Source organism: Benincasa hispida, chromosome 4, assembly GCF_009727055.1.
Source record: "Benincasa hispida cultivar B227 chromosome 4, ASM972705v1, whole genome shotgun sequence".
NCBI lineage: Eukaryota > Viridiplantae > Streptophyta > Magnoliopsida > Cucurbitales > Cucurbitaceae > Benincasa > Benincasa hispida.
Window position 1 is genome coordinate 18,943,376 of NC_052352.1, and position 22,328 is coordinate 18,965,703.

Here is a 22,328-nt window from a genome sequence, read left to right on the forward strand (position 1 = left end):
AAAAAAATAAAAGAATGAAATAAAAAACAAACAGAAAAAAAATAGAACTAATCTCATCCACAAAAAAACTGCATCAGATCTTTCAACTCAACTCAACTCAATTCTGTACAACAAACACAGACAATAATTACCAACTCAACACAACTCTGCACAACAAACACAGACAATAATTACCAACTCAACTCAACTCTACACAACAAACACAGACAATTTAACTCCCCAGATAATATAACTTTCTAGATAATAATTATCAACTCAACTCAACTCAACTTTCTACTTTTATCATATACCAAACACATCCTTATCGATTTTGAAAACATACTGAGACATTTCCCATGAAAGTTATTATTGTTATATCTAGATTATTTTAATGAAAATTAATTTTAAATACTAAAAATTAAGATTTATTAAAAATATTAAGACTAAAATTGAATATTTAAAAATACATTAAATAATTAAAATTAAACAAATAGCTTAACTAAATCCGTATTTTGACCAGAGATAAAAGAATAAATATTTTTGTCTTCTATATTCAAATATTTTTAATAATTCAATTTATACTTTGTGTGTGTTTATTGGAGGTGGTCACGAGACAAGTCCAGCTTTTGAGCCACGGACGTAACAGACAGCGAATCTAAAAATTAGGGTAATTTAGTCAAAAGCCAATCCTAAGCAAACAATAATAATAATAAAATAAATAAATAAAAGAAAGAAAAGGAAAGAAAAAAAGAAAAGAAAAGAAAATAAAAGAAACCAATCCATAATAATAATATTAATGATAATGAGTTTTATTTCCTATTTCGGTCAATCAAATCTTATTTTATTTTCAATATTAAACTTCTAAAAATATCAGTTTTAGTTCCTACATTTTTAAAATATATTTTTAGGAGACATTTGAATAAAGACTATTCTAATACTATAATAATCATTTTTTGTTATAGTAAATATTATTTCAAAATCTTCAATTAGCTGTCAACACTATTTCAAAATCCTCGTTTGTTATAGTATTTATTATTTGCTACATTTTTTACTATTTTACCTTCATCATTTTGTTAATTTTTTGTTACAGGGTTTACTACTTAATTCTCAAACTAAAATAGTTTACATCTTAAATATATACTATTATAATCTAAATTAAAATAATCTACACCTTAAATACAAACTATTATGACTCAATTATAATAACCTAGGACTATAATGACCAACTTCTTGCCCCAAACGCCCTCTTTAAAGATAAAATTTCATCTAGAATTGGTTGAGCAAGATGAAAGTGACATAAAATATCAACAACCCAACATACCAAAATAGTGAACAACCAAAATATTGAACATAAAATGACTAGCCACTAAAAAATATAAACTATCGCATCGTTCTATTTAAGAATTGACATAATCTTAATGGCAGTGACCATAGTAATCAATTTTTAAAAATTTAGAGATTAGAATGAACGTTTTTTAAAGTGTAGGAACCAAACTAAATAAGATTTAAACCAAAATAATAATAATAATAAATATTTACTCATAGAAAAAAAATAAATAAACACCTCCATCCTATCCTCCGCGGTCTGCGGCGGAGGACGGAGCTGCCTCCTCCGCCGGCACGACTTGTTTATTATCCTAAAACCGGAATTTAAGAGCACTAATTGTCCTTTTTAAGTTTAATAAAATCCAATTTAAGTTTAAAGTCTTAAGAATCTTCTTCTTCCCTATCCCCTATCCTTTCGTTTTTAATCAATTAGGGCAAGGGGTAGGGTTTTGGTGGAGAAGCCTCGTGATCCCGAAAATAACTCTTTTTTTTTTTTTTTAAATATTATTTTGGATAATGTTTTACAGCCTATCCTGTTGGCAGACTCGTGATTATGGGTTTACTTTCTATCTTTATTCATTATACGCATTCAATGCTACGCGCATTAACTCACCAAACTCATGGTAAAAAAATTTACCACCTAACTTAAAATTAATCAACCTATATTTACTTTAAACGCAAAAGTTGACTTATTTTAAATTGGAAATTATTTATTTAAATATCATTTGGATTATTAAAAATGAGCATTTTGAAAGTAGTAAAACAAATTAAACTCAAGTTGGAAGAATACAAATTAAAATCAACATATTAGAATACTCCTATCCAAATAAACTAAAATTTAAAAAGATAGGGATAAAAGTAGTATTTAAGTTAAAAATATTTTAGAATTTTAAATAGTTGTTTTATTAAGATAGGGATAAAAGTAGTATTTAAATTAAAAATATTTTAGAATTTTAAATAGTTAGGTTAGACATCATTATTCCTAACCACTAGTGTCAAGGTAAGGGTCTAAATTTACTCGTGTGTTGGCAAAGTCATACTATTGTAGAAGTATGTTGAAGTTTCATTATTTTCAACTAATGGTAATAAAAAAAAGTTTAAGAATCCATTTAATTCAATCCAAAATATACGTTTTGAGTTGAATTGTGTTCAAACAAATAATAATAATAATAATAATTATCGGTGGATTAATTCATGAATTCACTCAAAATAACCCACTTCACATAAACAAACCAACTTGAATTTGTTTTTAGTTTTGAAAAGCATGTTTTTTTTTTTACCTACATACAATTGTATATAAATTTTTGGATTTGTTATTATCCAATAACTCTAGCTAATAATTTTTTTTAACATTTTAGAAATGAATCATTGTCCTAATATAAAAGGAAATTGAGTTGTTCATATTAATTCAATATCTGAAAATTAACTAAATAAACTTTTTACATATGAACCGTTTACTTTAAATAAACAACTCAAGTAATGGGAACAAATCAAACTCTAATGTTTTGGGACTAAATCAGGTTAAATTATAATTTTAAAATTGAGAAATTTATAATTTAAAAAGGTCTAAAAAGTACTCCAAAACTGCTCAATCCCATATATTCCATATATGAATACTTCTATTTTCAAGGGGACCAGTAAATAGCTTTTGGGAAAGAAAATTATCAAAGTGATATAAATTAAAGGAAAGAATATTTTGAAATAAGCTTTAGGCTGTGAAATTCATTTATATGCCAGCTGTGAGGTCCAGTGAGACTTTCACTGGAGTGCTACGGCTACTGGGTACCGGCTACCAGGGTAGCCAATACGACGGCTCTACGTGGTATTATTACAGAGGAATTAAATTACCAAAAACTTGGAGCGCGTCATATATCACGTGCACATCACGTGTTCTTTCCCATTGGATACCGACTGCCAGTTGGATTCTTTTACGCCTCTCGATGAATTTACATTCATGCACTGCCTCCAGCCTGTCCCTCTCCCCAACGTCTATTTTCTTTTTATTTTCCCATTTTGCCCCTACCTCCCCCAGGTTTCCCCCGAGGTCATTTTTGACTTTTGAAAATTCATGCCTACTGTATCTAAGCTGTAATGCTTTTTGTTCGTTATTGAAATCGAGACGGAAGAGGAAAGAGTAATGTCATTCATGTTTATGCATCTTATTTTCATCATATAAAAAAAAATTATTAAAATTTATTGTAGGATTAAATGTATAATTATAAATACTCCTCCAGATGAATCCAATTTATTTTTCAAAAGAAGAAATAAAAATAAAAAGTTCCACTCAGTTGTAACACACGTTTTCGTTTAAAATCCGGAGATTTTTACTTTCCCTTATCCTACGGAAGTTGTAGCGCGTGTAATGTACGCTCCAATATGAAACGTGAAACATTAGGCAAAGTGGAGCGCGTGAGAGACGCTCGTGCCTAGGGAATGGCGTTTGGGGTATTTTTCTCTTTACTTGCTGACTAATTTTCAGCAATCGTAAATGGGAAGCCAAATTCCATACTCCTAAAGTCCTATCCTATCCACCTTTTTCTCTTTTCTTTATCCATCACTTCTTGGCAGCTTCCTGCCAAGCCACTTCATTTTTTTTTTTAAAAACCCCCACTTAACATTAACTTTCCTCCTATATATATAAACCCCTTCTACCCATTTTCTCATCCACAACCCAAAAACCAATTTCCTCTGTTTAGTTTTTTTAAAAATGGCTTCTTCTACTTCATCAATGATTCGCTTCTTCATTGCTATTTCCTTAATCCAAATCTCCGCATCACGGATGCTGAGCGAGTTCGTTCAAGACCAAACCCAGTTGAAATACCACAATGGTGTTCTTCTCTCCGGCAAAATCAGTGTCAATCTCATTTGGTATGGTAAATTCAAGCCATCTCAAAAAGCAATCGTCTCTGATTTCATTAACTCCCTCTCTTACTCTCGACCCCAAGTCGGCGAGCCATCGGTTTCCACTTGGTGGAAGGGAACAGAGAAGTATTACAAATTGTCTTCCAAGAAGAAATCAACTCCCCTGTTTCTCAATCTCGGCAAGCAAATCTTGGACGAGAATTACTCGTTGGGTAAATCACTCACCAACAAACAAATTCTTCAATTGGCTTCAAAGGGTGAACAAAAGAACGCGATTAATGTTGTTTTAACGGCTTCTGATGTTACTGTTGATGGGTTCTGTATGAGTCGTTGCGGCACTCATGGGTCGGGTTCCGCCGTGAGACGCGGCGAAGCTAAAGGGAAGAATTACAAATTTGCTTACATTTGGGTTGGAAATTCCGAGACTCAATGTCCTGGACATTGTGCTTGGCCATTTCATCAACCGTTGTACGGACCTCAATCGCCGCCCCTGATTGCGCCTAATGGCGATGTGGGAATTGACGGAATGATTATTAATCTTGCTAGTCTTTTGGCTGGAACTGCTACGAATCCGTTTGGTAACGGCTACTTTCAGGGTCCGGCGGAGGCGCCATTGGAGGCGGCTTCTGCTTGTACTGGGGTTTATGGGAAAGGAGCTTATCCTGGTTACGCCGGCGAGTTGTTGACGGATTCTGTTACTGGTGGAAGCTATAATGCTAACGGTGCTAATGGAAGGAAATATTTGCTTCCGGCTTTGTATGATCCTTCGACATCGGCTTGTTCGACTTTGGTTTGAGAAAATTTTTGTAAAATTAAATTATGGGATTAGGATGGGGTTAGGGAATGGTTGTACTAAATATGAAATTCGTTGATTTCTTTATTTGTTTTTAGGCTCTGTTACTACGCGGATTAATAATAGAAAGGGCAAATATCTTTTGTTTGCTTTTGAAATGACTTACTTTTATTCTTTTTCCTTCGTTTTCTTTTACATTCTAAAGTAATTGGGGTTTGAAATCATTTCAATTATTAAAACCTTATTTGGAGAGACATTACAATGGAATGTATAGTTTTGTACTTTTGAATACTCGAGAGACATTCTTAAAAAATAAAAATAAACTTTTGGTCCTTAGATTTGAGACTAATTTCTAGTTAATCCTTACTTAGGTTTCAAATTTTCACATTTTTTTCTCAATTATTTTGTTTAATTATATTTGGTCATAAAATTTGAAAATGTTATATTTTATTTGTGTGGAGAGTGGATGTTAGCTGGCATTTGTTCTACTTTGTACTTCCAAAGTACCAACAGTAAGCTGGCCCCTAACTTGCTGGCATTGGGACATTCCTTTTTTTAAAGTGAAAGTGCCTATTTTTATTGCTGTAATGGGTGAACACATGCATAAAATATGAGATTTTGTTAGATTTTGTTCTATAATTAAAACTTTTAAAACAAAAATTAACATTCTGTATTTCTGTAATAACTTATAACAAAATCTAAACTTACATTATTATTATTGGTATGCACTAAATGTTCTGTTATAACTTATAACAAAATCTAAACTTAGATTATTATTATTAATATGCACTAAATTCTCTATCATTATTCTGGGTCATAAATTAATCTATATAAAATTGTCAATAAGGATTTTCTAACCATTTCAAACTGCCTCCTTGTCAACCCTAATTATACCCTAATTATTTAGGATAGTAAAGTAACATAGTAAGGCAATATTTTTTTTAAATAATAATAATAATAATAAGTTTTAGGACTAAAATCGACATTTCAAAAGTTTAAAGACTAAAGTATGATGAACTTGAAAGTTGAAACGATTTTTTGGAAAGATAAAAGAACTAAAATAAATAGATTTTTACATTGAAAATCGTTTGTACACCACATATATATGGCCTTTTGGGTAAGAATTTTTAGCTTTAATTTTGGACCAATTTAACCTTCTCACCGTTGTTTCAAAATTTTGGAAGTATTTAATTATTTGCTTATTAATATAGTCTTTGAATATTGTTTTATTATTTATTAATTTCGATCCATATTCATTTAATCTCAAATTAATATTTCATTTACCTTAAGAGATTTCTTTTAGTTTAATCCATATTCTCAACTGAAAATCAATCACGTCTCTTGAAATTCTAAGTATTTGTCGAATATAATAAAAAAAATGTAAATATACATCACATGTATTGTTTGGTATATAAAATAATATATTGTAAAAATCGATTTATTCATATATTTATCAAATATATCTTAGTTTAATTTTAGAAATTCAANTATATCATATATATATATATATATCTATTATTTTATCATTCAAAATTCGAATTTTCTTATCGATTATTGAAGAGAATAATTTTTTAAGAATATTTTTATTTACTTGTGCACTTTTTGAAAGAAGACTATTTTTGGAAGCTAGAAACTTATTGTCATAATGACAAAGTGGACTGGAAAAGCAAATTAGGTCAAATTTTGAAGTAAAAGAATAGTACATTACGGTTTTCAGGTAAATAACAAGAAAATTTAATTAATTGTCTAATTGAGTAGGCTATATGTGTATTTTTTTTAAAGACTTTTTACAGCAATAATCTAATTAAATAGACCCGATTACAATAAAACCTTAAATGCACTGTTTTTTTTTTTTTTTTCATGAATAACTTAATGTAATGGGATATCATGTAAAAATTAGGCCCAAAAGTTTATTACACCCCTGCATAATTCTGATATATATATTTTTAGAAAAAAAAAGGAAACGTGAAAAGTAGACATATGGAAAAAAAATAATAAAAACACGTCTTAAACAAGGGAAGTTCATATTTCCATTTGCAAAATCCATAGAATTAAAAACACATACCAAATAAAAAACAGTATATAATGAAACATCCAACATCATAATATTCATTGTAATATATTAAATAGACGTTTCTCAACTGCATGAATGATTTTATCCTTTGAATATATCATATAATATATCATAGTACATAATAAAATTTACAAGACCAGTAATCATATACATTATGATATATTGAATATACTTTTAATTCCGGTTCATAATCAACTTTTGTTGAGATTATGTTTTATTACAAAAATATGGCAGATAAATTATAGTATTTAATAAGGGATGATATAAAACCAATAATCATATACGTTGTAATATATTGAATAAAATTTTAACTCCTTACGCAAAAGAAAAAATTGGATTATGTATGCAAGAAAAAAAATGTAACTACCATATTGTATTTTTTAATTCTAGAAATACATACCATGTCAACAAATAAAAAATATATTATTAAATTACAATCCAATTTTAATGATAATATATAATGTAATTAACATTTATTTTAAAAATAAAATCTATAAAAAATAATATTATATTAAAATAGATTTTTTATTATTATAATCATAAAATAATACGAAAATTAAATATGAGAGATTGTATGAAAATATTAAAAATGATTTAAAATTTATGCAAGAATCTAGTTATGAAATATAATTAAAGTTTATAAGGAGGAAAAATATTGCTTGACAAATGGGTCAATAAATCTAATAAGAAGGTAGATGCAAGAAAGGAGAAGGCCCATCTGGTTTAGAAGATTGGGCTTGGAAATGCTTTGATGGGCCACTCCTAGAAAGTCCACCAACGAACTCCATTGTCGCTCGAAAGAATCAAAAGCAGAACCAGAACCAGAAGCAAAAGCAGCTTCCATTTCGTTTCTCCGGCTGATCCGATCATCATCGCCAATCCAATTCAACTTCTCAGTTTCTGTAGCAATGGAACAACCGCACTCTCATCAAACCATTTTATCGCCGGACACTTCATGCCCACCGGCGTCATCTTCTTCCTCCTCCGCCCATGACGATTCTACTGCTGCATGTGGAACTTGCCGCAAATGCGGCGGCCCTACCACTTTTGCTCCGCCGCCACCTTGGTCGTCGGAAGTTTCACCGCCTCCAAATTATCGCCCTATTAGAGCTCCGGCCATCAATCTCCCTCCGAACGAACAGTCCCGGCAAGCCATAATTCTCTCACCAGTTCCTCAATCGGAGAAGGTACTTCCCGTTGCGCCTCCTTTTCTTTTTCAAGCTCCTTCCAAAAAAATTCAATCGCCTGACGATATCCGTAGCTTTAACGATTCTGATTCCGGCAAGAAGTTCCTAGGTTTCATTGTTGCCCTATCTGAATCCATGCGTGGCCACAAAATATCTGATCCTTGCCACCAATCGGACACCGTGAATACTATTATTTCAATTCTTCACACGTTGATTGATTGGGTCGATGAAATTCCTCCCACCGAGCAAGCAGCTCGATACGGGAATGTTTCGTACCGAACTTGGCACTCTCGCTTGGTAGAAAACAGCGAGGATTTCATGCTACGGTTTCTTCCCGACGATCGGAGATCCGCCACTGTTGAATTAGTCCCCTATTTCACTGATAGCTTCGGAAATTCGACGCGTATCGATTACGGCACGGGTCACGAAACTAATTTCGCTGCCTGGTTGTATTGCTTGGTGAGGTTGGAGCTTATTAAAGAAGAAGACTATCAAGCTGTTGTGGCTAGAGTGTTTGTTAAGTACCTGGAGTTAATGAGAAAGTTGCAATTGGTTTATTGTTTGGAGCCGGCGGGATCACACGGGGTTTGGGGTCTTGACGACTACCACTTTTTACCTTTCATTTTCGGGTCCTCTCAGTTGATTGACCATAAATATATGAAACCTAAGTCCATTCACAATCCGGATATCTTGGATAACTTTTCTTCTGAGTATCTCTATCTCTCATGTATTGCTTTCGTGAAGAAAGTGAAGAAGGGTCTGTTTGCAGAGCACTCTCCTTTGCTGGATGATATCAGTGGGGTTCCCGCTTGGAAGAAGGTGAACAGTGGGTTGCTCAAAATGTATAAAGCGGAGGTGTTGGAAAAAGTTCCTATCATGCAGCATTTTCTCTTTGGCTGGCTCATCAAATGGTATGACTCCGGTGCATTCTCCTCATATTTTTACTACATTGGTTTCTGTTTTGTTTTCGAAACATTAATATAATTTACACGAATAGAACCTTCATTCCATTGCTCTGTGGTCATATCTCAGTGATACATTTTAGGGAAATTATGAATTCTTCTGAACTCTTAGTTATACATTTGGTTGGAGTTTGGAATTCATTATGAGAGCACATTGATTAGGAACAAGATACTTTTTATTGGAAATCTGTACGTACACGAGTTTATGAATTGGTAAAAACAAGTCATAATATTGAACGACTGGAGCCCCTTCCTAGGCTATGTGGATGCCTCTTGGGGTGTTTTACTTATTCCTCCTACATTCCTTTTTTTTTTTTTTTTTTTTTTTTTTTTTTTTTAAATTTCTTTTTTCCTTTTTAATTATAGATTGGCATTTTATCTCCCAAAAAATCAGATTATTGAAGAATGAATTTTCATTAGGGCTGTTTTCAAATATAGAAAAATAAGTCAACTTATTTACAAATATAACATTGTTTATCAGTGATGGACACTTATAGACGATAGACATCTATCAGAAAATGTCACTTTTGATAGATAGTGATATTTTGTTATATTTGAAAATATTTTCAGCAATTATGACATTATTACCCGTTTCATTAAGTATTGGGATCTATTTTTATTTCAAGAATAAACTATAGGTTTGATGTCTAATATTACTTCTCCATTACCTTCATTTAGTTATACTATTAAGTATTCAACAAAATAACACATTTATGTTTACTTATGTTTTTAATCTAACAATGAACCTGTATATCTATCAAAAATTTATTTGATGAAGATAAATGGTTGAAGCATCCAGTAGCAGTTCAAAAATACGCTTGATTTCAAATAGCTCTCCATTTTGTAGAATTAAAACACGAAAGGAACCACCAAACTCCTTTCTCATTGAGAACTTGAGAAGCACAACCACGAACTGACAAGGATATGGTGACACATCAATTCCTATAAAAGTAGGACACTGACATGTTAGAGACACATTTTCTTTTTAATAGAATGTGTGTATATATGTATATTGATTATGGTTTATTAATACTTCTTTGTGGATAAAGCATGTAAATTTAACATAAAAACAAGATATACTTCACTGAAAACATACAAAGTTAAGTCAATTAATGATATTTGAAGACTTAAAAGATGCAAAAGGATTTAGTTGCTGTGACTAGAGGAAGAAGATGTTGTACTATTACTTTATGAATGATTAGTATATAAGAATTATTGTCCGTAAAAGAATCTCTATCCCCCAATTTTTCTTCAAAACTCATGTCTAAAATTAAAAAAAAAAAAGAAAAAAAAAAAGAAAAGGACAACCATTCAAACAAGTTTTATATCGTGTCAAACATGCCCAAAGCATCTTTGAATGTCCATGTTCCATGTGAACATTTTGCCTAAAACAAATTGTCTATGCTTCCTAGTTGATAATTGTGATGACAGAGACTTTGAAGTAATGAGTTCAAATTGTTGCCTTCCCCAACATTTTCTTACGTGATACTACTGATAGCAAAATGCGAGGAGGAAAGTAAATGATGGAGGACTTCAGAGTAATTTGGTACTACTGATAGCAAAGGAATGTGAATTCAGTCTGTTAGTAGATTCTTTGAAGTGAATACGACACTTATTTATCCTTTCACTAAAAAAAAATACGACACTTATTTATCCACCTAGTGAATGGAGGTGTGAGTTGGCCCATTGTGTAGTATTCTTTTGTCGGAAAGTGGAGGAAGTCCTAAATCATATTCTTTGAAGTTGTGAGTTTGTGGGCTTCTTCCAGATTTTCAGTTTTAGGCTTACTTGTAATATGATCGACGAGTTCCCTTCAATCTGCCTTTTTCTGGAGAAGGTCGGTTTTTGTGGTTTGTCAAGTCTTGAGGTTTGGAGAGGGATCCATCGTATGTTTGTTCTCGTGTTAGAGCTGTCTCTTATACACATCTAGATGTGTATAAGAGACAGGAGTTGGCCCATTGTGTAGTATTCTTTTGTCGGAAAGTGGAGGAAGTCCTAAATCATATTCTTTGAAGTTGTGAGTTTGTGGGCTTCTTCCAGATTTTCAGTTTTAGGCTTACTTGTAATATGATCGACGAGTTCCCTTCAATCTGCCTTTTTCTGGAGAAGGTCGGTTTTTGTGGTTTGTCAAGTCTTGAGGTTTGTAGAGGGATCGATCGTATGTTTGTTCTCGTGTTAGAGTTCATGTTTCTCTTTGGGCATCAACTTCGGAAAGCTTTTATAATTATTCTATAGGTTCTATTTTACACAATTGGAGTCATTTCCTTGAGTATGGTATGCTCTATTTTTTTTTGTCTGAGACACCTTCGGAACGATTTGAGCCTTATATCCTTTAACTGAAGTCAAAGTGAGTACAATTTCTTTCCATAGCTCCATCATAGGTTCTATTTTTTTGTATCCTACATATCTAGGGTCCTTTTTTTTTTGGTTATCATTGTTGACTTGGGTTAGACTTTAGAGATACGTAAACGTACCTTATCCCGTCAAGTGCATTTCTGTGTCATATGTTTATCTAAAATATATTCTAGGTCTTTTTTAACTGTAGAACATGAGTACATGGTGGGCATCTTCCCTTCCCCTTTTTTCAAAAATTACGATGCAGTTGAATGGTTAAGTCAAGTCCACAATCTATCGGAGTAATTTAATCTCTCCAGCCCTTCTTAGTTTTAGCAAAAGAGCAATGAAAGGACGATATGATCTAGATTCTCCTTCCTTTACATACGAATGCAGCAGACTAAGGGGTACAAAGTCCACCCCTCACCAACTTTCTGCAATCCCGACTTCTATGAGCAAGAGACCACAGAAACACCTTAACTTCCGTTCCTTAGGAGACTTGAAATTCCATATGGCCTAGGACTTAAAGAGTGATTCTTGACTGAAACAGATTAAAAAAAGTTGACTTGGTTGTAAAGGATACTGACGTGTTCAGCATCCAAATAATGTTATCCATGGAGCTTCCTGACCGATCAACTGGCGAGAGGCCTCTATTAAAAACTAGATCTCACCCATTATTCTCATCGTTCTAGCAATTACTGATAGTTGCATTTTTTGAAGGGACATTGTGAAAGAATTTGAAAAGTCATGTGATGGAAATGCTATTAGGAAATAATTCGGGTATTAAGGGTATAATAGAAATTACATAGAAATTGTTATGGTAATTTGTTATAAATAGAGGGAGTGGGAAATAGAAAAAGCAGGCAATATTTTGGGAAATAAATTAGGGCTTGAGTGATCACATGAATCCGTAATTGGGAAGGTCCAAGTGCCTCTAACACTTGGATTTTCTTGTAGTTTGATTATCGTCTATCTTTCAATACATATGGTTTCTATCATCATGTTCAAGGTGAAGTCCCCTATCCACTTACCAGCTTTGACCTTGGTGAAATTCAAGAAAATAACAATGTTCTCGACTATTTCAAACCTTGGTGTCCATGACACCACCTACTCCTACCTATTCCTGAGCAAACCTCTACAACAATTATAATGAGAGCATTATTTCTTTGTTGGAAGGAGCCAATTGTCGGCCCTCCAAATTGAATAGGACGAGAGGTCCATTCCCTATCTGACTGGTGGGAGCATTTTTTTTATTTAAAATGGAAACAAAACTTCTCATCGAAGAAATGAAAAGAGACTAATGCTCAAAATACAAGGAAATAACAGTAAGTAAAGGAGAAAATATATGGAAAAATGCCTTGAAAAACAAAAGTTACATAGAAAAATATAAGAGCAACAAGGAAAATGCAAAATAGCGAAGGGAGACCAAAACTTCAAAAATTATTTGAGACTTTAACACCACTTCAAAATTTCATGAGATAAAAGAACCTTCCAATCGGAAAAACTTCCAACAGAGGGCAAAACTGCAACTCAAAGGTTTTAGGGAGCAATATTTGTACTTAGAAGGAATTTATAACGATCTTATCCATCTCCTTGGTCGCCCAATGCGAGTTGTGTTTAAAGGGTTTTTGAGCTTATCTAAGCTTTTTGATACCGTAAAAACATAAGTGTTGGAAGAGAAAAAACAATGTGGGGACATCAATATTCTCTGATTATATTGTTGATGCAAAGAGAGAAAGGTTGTAATGCCTGAGTTTAGGAGGGGTATATGAATGAATCAAGATCACATTCAAATGAAAGAGAACATGAGAATATGAATGTATGGTTAAGAAAGGTTTAAAAGGATTGAAAGTTACTACCTATACCAACAAGGTGTGCATTCCTTTTCGGTGGCTCAATCATAGTAACTCCAAAGTTATGTGTGCTTAGCTTGGAACATTTCTATGTTGGGTGACCTGAAAAATTTTTTAGGAAGCATGTGAGTGAGGACAAAGTATGCTGAAATGACATGTGTTAGTTTGTGGGTAATCTTCACTTTTAGAAGCTTTTTAAGAGAAACAAGGATAACGTTGCCAGATCGCAGGGGAATGCCGGAGTCATCAAGTGTCGAATCCGGATTTCAAATCCAAGCTAGCTTATGCACGTCTCAATTAGTCTCATGGGACAACCTGCCTGACTCTACAACATTTGGGTGTCAAGGAAACTGATAATGCCCGGCTATGTATTTACTGTTTTGGCTCAGAATTAGCCTAGGAAGCCGAGACCTCCTCCTTACAAGCTCGCAAGCTAAATTCAGATCAAAATCTTCTTTGCCTCTACCTCACTCCCCTCCCCTTGCTTTATACTAATTTGGTAACAAATAACAAATTCCTCTCAAGTGGTCTCCACCTTACTCATTCTCTCTAACTACTTTTATTCCCTTCTTCTCCCTCATTTACATTTGTACCCCCCTTCCTATTCTTCTTGTTAATTCTCCTTTCATATTTTCTAAATATAGGAGGTCAGTCATTACCATCCCCCAAAATACCACCTTGTCCTCAAGGTGAAAGTTTGGAAATTGTTTGGCAATTTGTGCTCCGCCTTCCCATGTTGCATCTTCGATTGGTAGTCCTTCCCATTGAATGAGTACTTCAAAATCAGTAGTTGATAATATAGTGGTGTCGATCTTCCGAATTCCCAAGACTGCCACTGGATTGAGCTTGTGTTGCTCTCCTACTTGCCATGCTGGTGGTGCAGTGATTCTCGGCATTAGGGTGCCTGTGGCCTTTCTCAATTGCGAAACATGAAGTACTGGGTGTATGCTAATATCAGAGGGGAAGATCTAACTTGTATGCTACCAGCCCGATCCTTTGGATGATTTGGAAAGGGCCAATGAAACGTGGTGCCAACTTTGGATGTTTATGTATTAGTAGAGAGCTTTGGCGGTATGGTTTGAGCTTGATGTACACCCAATCCGAGACTTCGAAGTTCACCTCTCGTCGTTTAGAATCCGCTAATGCTTTCATTCGTTGTTGGGTTGCCTCTAGTGTTACTCTTTAATTGCTTGAGCATTTCATCTCTATTTTTCAATAACACATCCACTTCTCTTACTATTGCGTTCCCGGGCTCATAAGAGACTAGTGGGGGTACTGGTCGGCGGTATACCACTTCATAAGGTGATCTTTTGATTGTTGTATGGTATGATGTGTTGTAGTTGTACTCAGCCCATGCCAACCACTTAGACCACTATGATGGTGTTCCCATGGCTAAACAGTGGAGATATGCTTCTAATCCTCGATTGACAACTTCGGTTTGCCCATCCGTTTGAGGATGGTATGATGTGCTCCTCTTCAGCTGAGTACCCATTAGTTTGATTCCCAGAATAGGCTAGTGAATATCTTGTCTCTATCTGATACTATGCTCCGGGGAACTCCATTTAGTCGCACAATTTCTTGAAGGAATACCCTAGCTACGGTTGCCGCGCTGTATGGATGGTGGAGTGCAAGAAAATGTGCATATTTAGACAAACGATCTGCCACTACCAATATGGAATCATACCCCTCGGATTTAGGCAACCCATCTATGAAGTCCATACTGATATCCTCCCAAATTAGTTCTGGTATAGGCAGCGGATGTAGTAACCCGGCGAGTGCTAGTGATAGATACTTGGCTTGCTGACAAACCGAACAATCTCCCATGAAAGCTCTTACTCGTGCCTTCATTCCTTTCTAGAAGAATTCTTTCTTTAGCCGCTGGTACATTTTAACTACCCTATTGTGTCCTCCGATCGGGCTGTTGTGGAACTCTTGGAGCAGTAGTGGTATCGTTGGGGATTGGGGTGGCAGTATAATCCGTTGTTTGTACAACAAGAGGTCCCCCTTGAGTGAATAACCTTGTGGGTACGGCTATCCTGCTTGAATATTCTCTCGAATGCCTTGTAACTCCGGATCTTGCTCGACTTGGCTATTAAACACTGCTGGATTGAGTGAGTTGATCATACTTAACATGGTTATTTCCATTGTGGAAGGTAGTCTAGATAGGGCATCAGCGGCTGAATTCTCCAAGCCTTTCTTGTATTTGATGTCAAAATCATATCCGATCAGCTTGGCTACCCATTTCTGATACTCTTCAGCGATGATGCGTTGTTCCAGCAAGAATTTGAGGCTTTTTTGATCGGTGCGCACGGTGAACTTTCGACCCAAAAGGTAAGGCCTCCATTTTTGGACAGCCATGACTATGGCGATTAACTCCCGTTCATATGCGGCCTTGAGGCGATGCGTTGGTGGGAGTGCTCTGCTGAAATAAGCTATTGGCCGCCCCTCTTGCATCAGTATCGCCCCAACTCCTACCCCCGACGCATCCGTTTCCACTACAAACACTTGGTTGAAATCAGGGAGCTTTAGGATAGGGAGCTGTGCCATTTTTTGCTTCAAGGTGCGAAGGCCACCTGCGCTTCCTCATCCCATCAGAACCTCTCCTTCTTGAGCTGCTGTGTCAATGGGAACGCAATAGTGCCGTAGTTAGCTACGAACTTGCGGTAGTACACGGTCAGCCCCAAGAATCCCCTTAGTTGTCTTATAGAGGTCGGGGTGGGTCAGTGCACCATAGCTTCGATCTTCGACGGATCGGCCGCTACTCCTTCAGCCAATATCATGTGGCCCAAGTAATCAATCTGGTTGGCCGCAAATGTGCATTTCTTAAGGTTGGCCATAAATTGATTGTCTTCCAATGTTTGCAACACTAGGGACAAATGTCGTACATGATCACAGAGCGAGGAACTGTAGATTAGGATATCATCGAAGAAAACCAACACAAATTTCCGTAAATACGAGCGTAAGAGTTCGTTCATTACCGATTGGAATGTCAATGGAGCGTTCCTCAATCCAAACGGCATGACTAAAAACTCGTAATGGCCTTCATGGGTGCGGAATGCAGTTTTGTGAACGTCTGAGGGTGCCACTCGAATTTGATGGTAGCCTGACTTCAGATTGATCTTGGAGAAAATTTATGCTCCGGCTAATTCATTAGGAGCTCATCTATCACTGAGATGGGGAAGTTATCGGGTACCATTGCTTGGTTTAGAGCTCTGTAGTCTACACAAAATCGCCAACTTCCGTCCTTCTTTTTCACTAATAGCACAAGTCTGGAGAATGGGCTTGTGCTAGGTTGAATAATCCCGGCAGTGAGCATCTCTTCTACCAACCTCTCGATTTCATCTTTTTGGAATTAAGGGTACCGGTACGATCTGACATTCACCGGCCCTGCTCTTGGCTTCAGCTCAATATGATGATCATGGTGTCGTGTTGGGGGTAATCCTTCTACTGCTTGGAATACCGACTGGTACTTCTGCAGGACTTCCAGGATCTCAGGGGCATCCCCTTCCTCTATTCGGTGCTTTTCCTCCCCTGTCGCGGTGAGAAGAGAATTCAATTCGAGCAAAATGCCTTGGCCCTCCTCTCTGACTAGTTTCATCATAGATTTGAGGGATATTTGAGCCTTCATTAAACTTCGGTCTCCCTTTAAGTGCACCTGCCAGTCTCCGATTTGGAAATCCATCTCCGATGTGCTTCAGTCACATTCAACTCGACCCAACGTCATCAGCCATTGGACTCCTAACACCACATCGGCGCTACCCAGAGGTAAAGGGAAGAAATCATTAATAATGGTAAGGTTTGGAAGGTTTAGTATTACCTCTTTACAGATGTCGGTCATCCGGGTTGAGCTTCTTGTCCCCAACATTATACCGTAGCTCGTCGTGGGTGTTTGTGGCAATTCAAGGGTTGTTACCAGCTCCTTATCAATGAAAGTGTGGGATGCCCCACTATCTATGAGAACGACCACGTCCCTATCTCCGATCGCTCCCTTGACTTTAATTGTTCGGGGTGAGTCAATTCCAGTCGATGAATTAAGGGAGAGTTCCGCCGCTTCGCTCTCCATGGTCTCGACCACCATGGATTCCAGAGTCATTGTCGGTGTCACATCAATTTCGCCCGGCTCTTCCCCTGCATCGACCGTTACCTCATCTTCTTCCTCATCATGGTGCAGCAAAATACTCAACTCTTTCTTCTTGCAACGGTGGCCCGTGGTGTACTTCTCGTCACAGCGGTAGCATAGTCCCTTGTTCCTCAGGTTCTGCATTTCACTGTTGGACAGTCGTTTGAATGCGCCGGCAGTGAACGACCTCCTGTTTACATCCTTCAGTGTGACCGAGTTAGAAGACGTACCTCCGCTGCGGGTCGGGTTAAGAGAAATGGTTCGGGCTGTCGGATGCGTGTGATTACTCGGGTTGTGGCTGGTCTGACCCGTGGTGGCATTGAGGCCCGCTGCTGCTGCCCTAGTCCTGATTGCTTTTGATGGGCTTGGGCCACCTCCACCCCATTTCTTCCTTCGGGCCTCCTCTGTATCCTTGATGATTTGGGCCATCCTCATCTTTTCCTTGAGCCCAATTAGTTTGAACATCTGCATCTCGATTTGGATATCTTCCTTCAGTGTGTTGACGAATTTACTTTCTAGTGTTTCGTCTGAAAGATCCTTCAATAGCCCCGACAGTTGTTCGAATCGTCACCGGTATGCTCGAACGCTGCCTTCCTGCTTCAGTGTGAGGAACTGAGCTCGACGATCTTCTTCTTTAACCAGCAGAAAACGCAGCAGCAGCTGCTCTTTGAACTTCACCCAGGTATCCATCGGTGTCCTTTCTTCTTCCCATTGGTGCCATTCTAGTGCTTCCCCTTCCAAACACAATATCACTGCTTCGATCTTGTCCTTCTCCGACAAGCGATTTACCACAAAATACCTCTCGACCCTATGAAACCAGCCCAACGGGTCTTCCCCTACTTCCCCTTTGAAGATTGGGATCTCCAATTTTCTCAGTTTCATATCGAATAATGGTACTTCTCTCCTCTCTCCGATACCTTTCCTTGCCGGTTGTTTCCCTTTATCCATCACTGTTCTCTCGAATGAGCCCGACTCGCCCTCCCCTGTTGTTTCCGACTTCTTCGACCAAAGCTCCAGTGCTTGTATCATTTTCTGCTCGAGCGTTTCTCCCAGGGCTTCAATCTTGGCGGCCATAATATTTTCGGTGACTTGCTGCATTTCCACAAATCTTTGGTCCATTCGATTTTCCATCCCTACTTGTAGCAAGGTAAGTTGTTCTTCGACTGCTAACATTCTTGCCTCCATCTTCTTCACCATGCCCTTCCAAGAAGGAACTTCTCTGATACCAAATTGATAATGCCCGGTTATGTATTTACTGTTTTGGCTCAGAATTAGCCTAGGAAGCCGAGACCTCCTCCTTACAAGCTCGCATGCTAAATTCAGATCAAAATCTTCTCTACCTCTACCTCACTCCCCTCCCTTTGGTTTGTACTAATTTGGTAACAAATAACAAATTCCTCACAAGTGGTCCCCACCTTACTCATTCGCTCTAACTACTTTTATTCCCTTCTTCTCCCTCATTTACATTTGTACCCCCTCCTATTTTTCTTGTTAATTCTCCTTTCATATTTTCCAAATATAGGAGGTCTATCAGAAACTCGTAGGATAATAAGTCTTAGGTAGGTGGCTACTAGCGATGTTGAGGCGACCCTAGGCGAGAGGCGAGGCGACCTAGGGTCTTCTCGCCTTTGTGTAAGTCACACCTAACTGCACTCCTGACAAAGGCGCACACCCGATTAATATATAATTTCTTTTCTTTTTTTTCTTTCCTTTTTTTTTGGTTGAAAAGAAAATACTCAAGAGACGCGAAATCTAACCCTTGAACTCATGAAAGGGCCAATGAAATGCCATGCAAAGATTGTCAATTTTATTTTCAATCTCATCTTAGACAGGCGGTGGTTTTGCATGCTTTTCAATTAAATTATTCATCTTCTTCGTTCGACTCCAAATTTTACAGCCATTGTTCTTCCTTGACTTCTTCTTCAATTCTTCTTCTTCTCATGTTCTTCTCACATGATCGGGAGCTTCTGAATTTTTTTTCTTCAGTAGACTTTGTCTTCTTCATTTGACTGCATATTCGGTTGATTTGTTTTAGTCTTTCTTCTTCGACTTCTTGCTGAGTTGTTGGTTCTTCCATGAGGTGGGGTTTTAATGAAATGTTTAACTTTTATAATCATTTTTTAGAAGTTCTTTAATTATTCTTCAATTTAAATCATTAAAATACAAAATAATGATTAGATGATTATTATTTATTTTCTTTTGTATAATAAATCTGAAACAGTTCATATTTTTATATTTCTATTTCTTTTCGTCAGTGGAGTTCAGTTTATATATATTATATATTTTTATTGTTTTCTATTTCTTTTATCTTTGAAACCACTTGGATGATTCTGATTTCATTTTTTGGTTAGATTTTTTCACATACTATTATTAGGGAGATTTTCAAAAATAAATAAAAAAAAAAGAAGGAAAATTATTTACACAAAATAACAAAGTTTTAATCTCAGTGATAGAAACCGATAGAAGTCTATTACAGATAGATGCTGATAGAAGAGTACTAGTATTTTTTTTTTTTTTACTATTTCTATAAATAATTTGATATTTTTTCTATCTGTGAAATTTTTTTTTTTGTTAATTAATTATATTATATATTCAAATTTATTGAGGTGAGGTGTGATACTTTGATGTTTTAATATTTAGTATTAATCTTGTAAGGCTTTGACAGTTTATACGACTATATATATGCTATCTATAAATATCTCTATATTATTTATTTATTTATTACGCCTCATTTTACTCAGGTGACACCTTTTTGTTGCCTTCACCTGAAGGCAATCAAGGGACTTATCACCTTGACGTGTACTACTTGCGTTTTGAAAATACCGTTTTATCATAGATTGAACTCATGACCTCTTAATTCTTTATCATAGTCATGCCTTCTATGTATCACTAGGTTTGGGGTGTTACAGATCTGCTATTAATTAGTTTCAGCAAAGGAACTCGTCACATGTCTTTAGTACAATGCATATAGAGTATCTGAAGTAAAACAAAATTAACAACTAAAATAAATCCGTTTAACAAGATCCGATAGTTTGAAGTACAAATCATTTTGTTTATTTTCAGTAATGACCAACGTTATGATTTCTCTGGCAGATGGCAATCTGACATTTTCTTCCTTAATTCTGACAGGGAATAAGATGTGGGCATCATTTGTGCACATTTTCAGCGGACTTCACACTACTCTGCTAACAAATTTTGTACAATCATGGAACCTGGGAAAGTATGTACTTTCTTTAACTCTCTTTTAACTTGTAGTATTGCTCTAGTGCCCTTTAAGTCTGACGAATCCTAATATGAGAATCCAACTTTCAAACTAGAATGTGAGGTAGACATGAAAATGGAAATCTTCTTACTATTTAAAATATCTACGTAACTGAAATTAATTTCTACTTTTTCTTGTAGAATGGTATTGTTTTGTGCTTAGTCTTGTTGAATTGTTGTCTGTAGTCCCTTTCTTGATAAGGCAACTATATATGTTTTAGACATGGAAGGTTTGTTTGTTTGTTTTGTTTGTTTTTTTTTTTTTTAATTTATTAAATTAAGTCTATAGACACTACTTCCATATTCAGGTTTCTTCCTTTGTTATCTACTTTTCACCCACGTTTAAAAAACAAAGTCAATTTTTGAGAACTAAAATAAGTAGTTTTCAAAAAGTTGTTTTTGTTTGTAGAATTTGGCTAAGAATTCAACCACTGTACCTAAGAAAGATGCAAATCATTGTAAGAAATGTTGATAAATAGACTTAATTTTAAAAAAAAAGAAATAAAAAAAAACTAAATGATTGCCAAATGGAACCTAAAAAGTTGGTTAAATTATATGTTTTGTTTTTTGAACTTCCAAGTTTATGCCTATCTATTATATCTTTAAAATTTTAATATTGTATTCAATAGAATCATGTCATGCATTAAAAAAACAAAAAAAAACATACCTACTTGACTGAAATTCAATTCTTTATGTGATGGATCTTTTTTTTTTAATAAAAAAGTTTGAAATTTTGAATTTTTTAGATATCTATTAGACAGGTTGATAGTTTGAGAACCTGTCAAAAGGTTTTCAGGGTTCGATGACCTATTAGTCATCAAATTAAAAGTTTATGGACCTTTTAAGATACAAACTTAAAATAAGGGATAAACCTAAAAAGTTTCAATGGACTTCCTTATGTTTTACAACATATTTAATCTGTTATTATCTGAAGTGAAGTCAAACTTTTCTCTCTAAGATGGATTTTCATTCTTCAAAATTTCTGTTCGGTAGGTATCTTGTTTTTGTTGTATATTATGGAAGTTGTGGCTCAAATTTAACATTCTCACAAATTGTGAGGGTATAATTATAAAAAATGTAACTTGACATAAATTTAAAAGAGGAATTAGACCTCCAAGAGAATAAAAGTAAGATTTGTACTCATATTCATACATGTAGAAACTTGATGATTCTCTCTTGTGCCTTGGTTTAATTTCTTCTCAAAATTTTAAGCTGACTCACCAATTATCATGTGATGTAAATCTAACCTTGCTCAATTTTAACATTTGTCAACGAGAATATAATTAAGAAAATGTTTAAAGGGTAAGGGACTCGATTAAAATTTTATAAACTTTGAGGTCTAAATTGAGCAAATGCATAAATGTTGGTAACCAAATTATGTTTTAGGTTAAAATATTATTTTGGTCCCTATATAGTTTAAAATTTTTTCAATTTTAGTCCATTTACTTTTGATAAGTTTTAAATTTAGTCTCTCAAAATTAATTTCGTTTTGTCAAAATTCACCAAATAATTATAATAATTTTCTTAGAAAGAAATATCATATGTTTTTAATATTTATAGTGAAAATGTTAATAGAT

General features: G+C 35.2%; 2 protein-coding genes across 2 annotated transcripts; both read left to right on the forward strand.

Annotated features, from left to right (window-relative positions):
* Positions 1-3,951: 3,951 nt before the first annotated feature.
* On the forward strand, positions 3,952-5,121 carry LOC120076879 (protein PHOSPHATE-INDUCED 1-like). The gene has a single exon (XM_039030828.1). The coding sequence runs from the start codon at positions 4,013-4,015 to the stop codon at positions 4,961-4,963; it is 951 nt and encodes a 316-aa protein (XP_038886756.1). The 5' UTR covers positions 3,952-4,012; the 3' UTR covers positions 4,964-5,121.
* A 2,678-nt stretch (positions 5,122-7,799) lies between these two features.
* On the forward strand, positions 7,800-20,936 carry LOC120076623 (serine/threonine-protein phosphatase 2A activator-like). Its single transcript, XM_039030501.1, has 2 exons — positions 7,800-9,132; positions 20,620-20,936. Exons 1-2 carry the CDS (start codon positions 7,943-7,945, stop codon positions 20,624-20,626), a joined length of 1,197 nt encoding a protein of 398 aa, XP_038886429.1. The 5' UTR covers positions 7,800-7,942; the 3' UTR covers positions 20,627-20,936.
* The last annotated feature ends 1,392 nt before the right edge of the window (positions 20,937-22,328 follow it).

What these genes read in the sequence shown, in the direction of transcription:
- LOC120076879 (XM_039030828.1), top strand. Translation starts at nt 4,013, where the DNA reads ATGGCTTCTTCTACTTCATCAATGATTCGCTTCTTCATTGCTATTTCC.
- LOC120076623 (XM_039030501.1), top strand. Translation starts at nt 7,943, where the DNA reads ATGGAACAACCGCACTCTCATCAAACCATTTTATCGCCGGACACTTCA.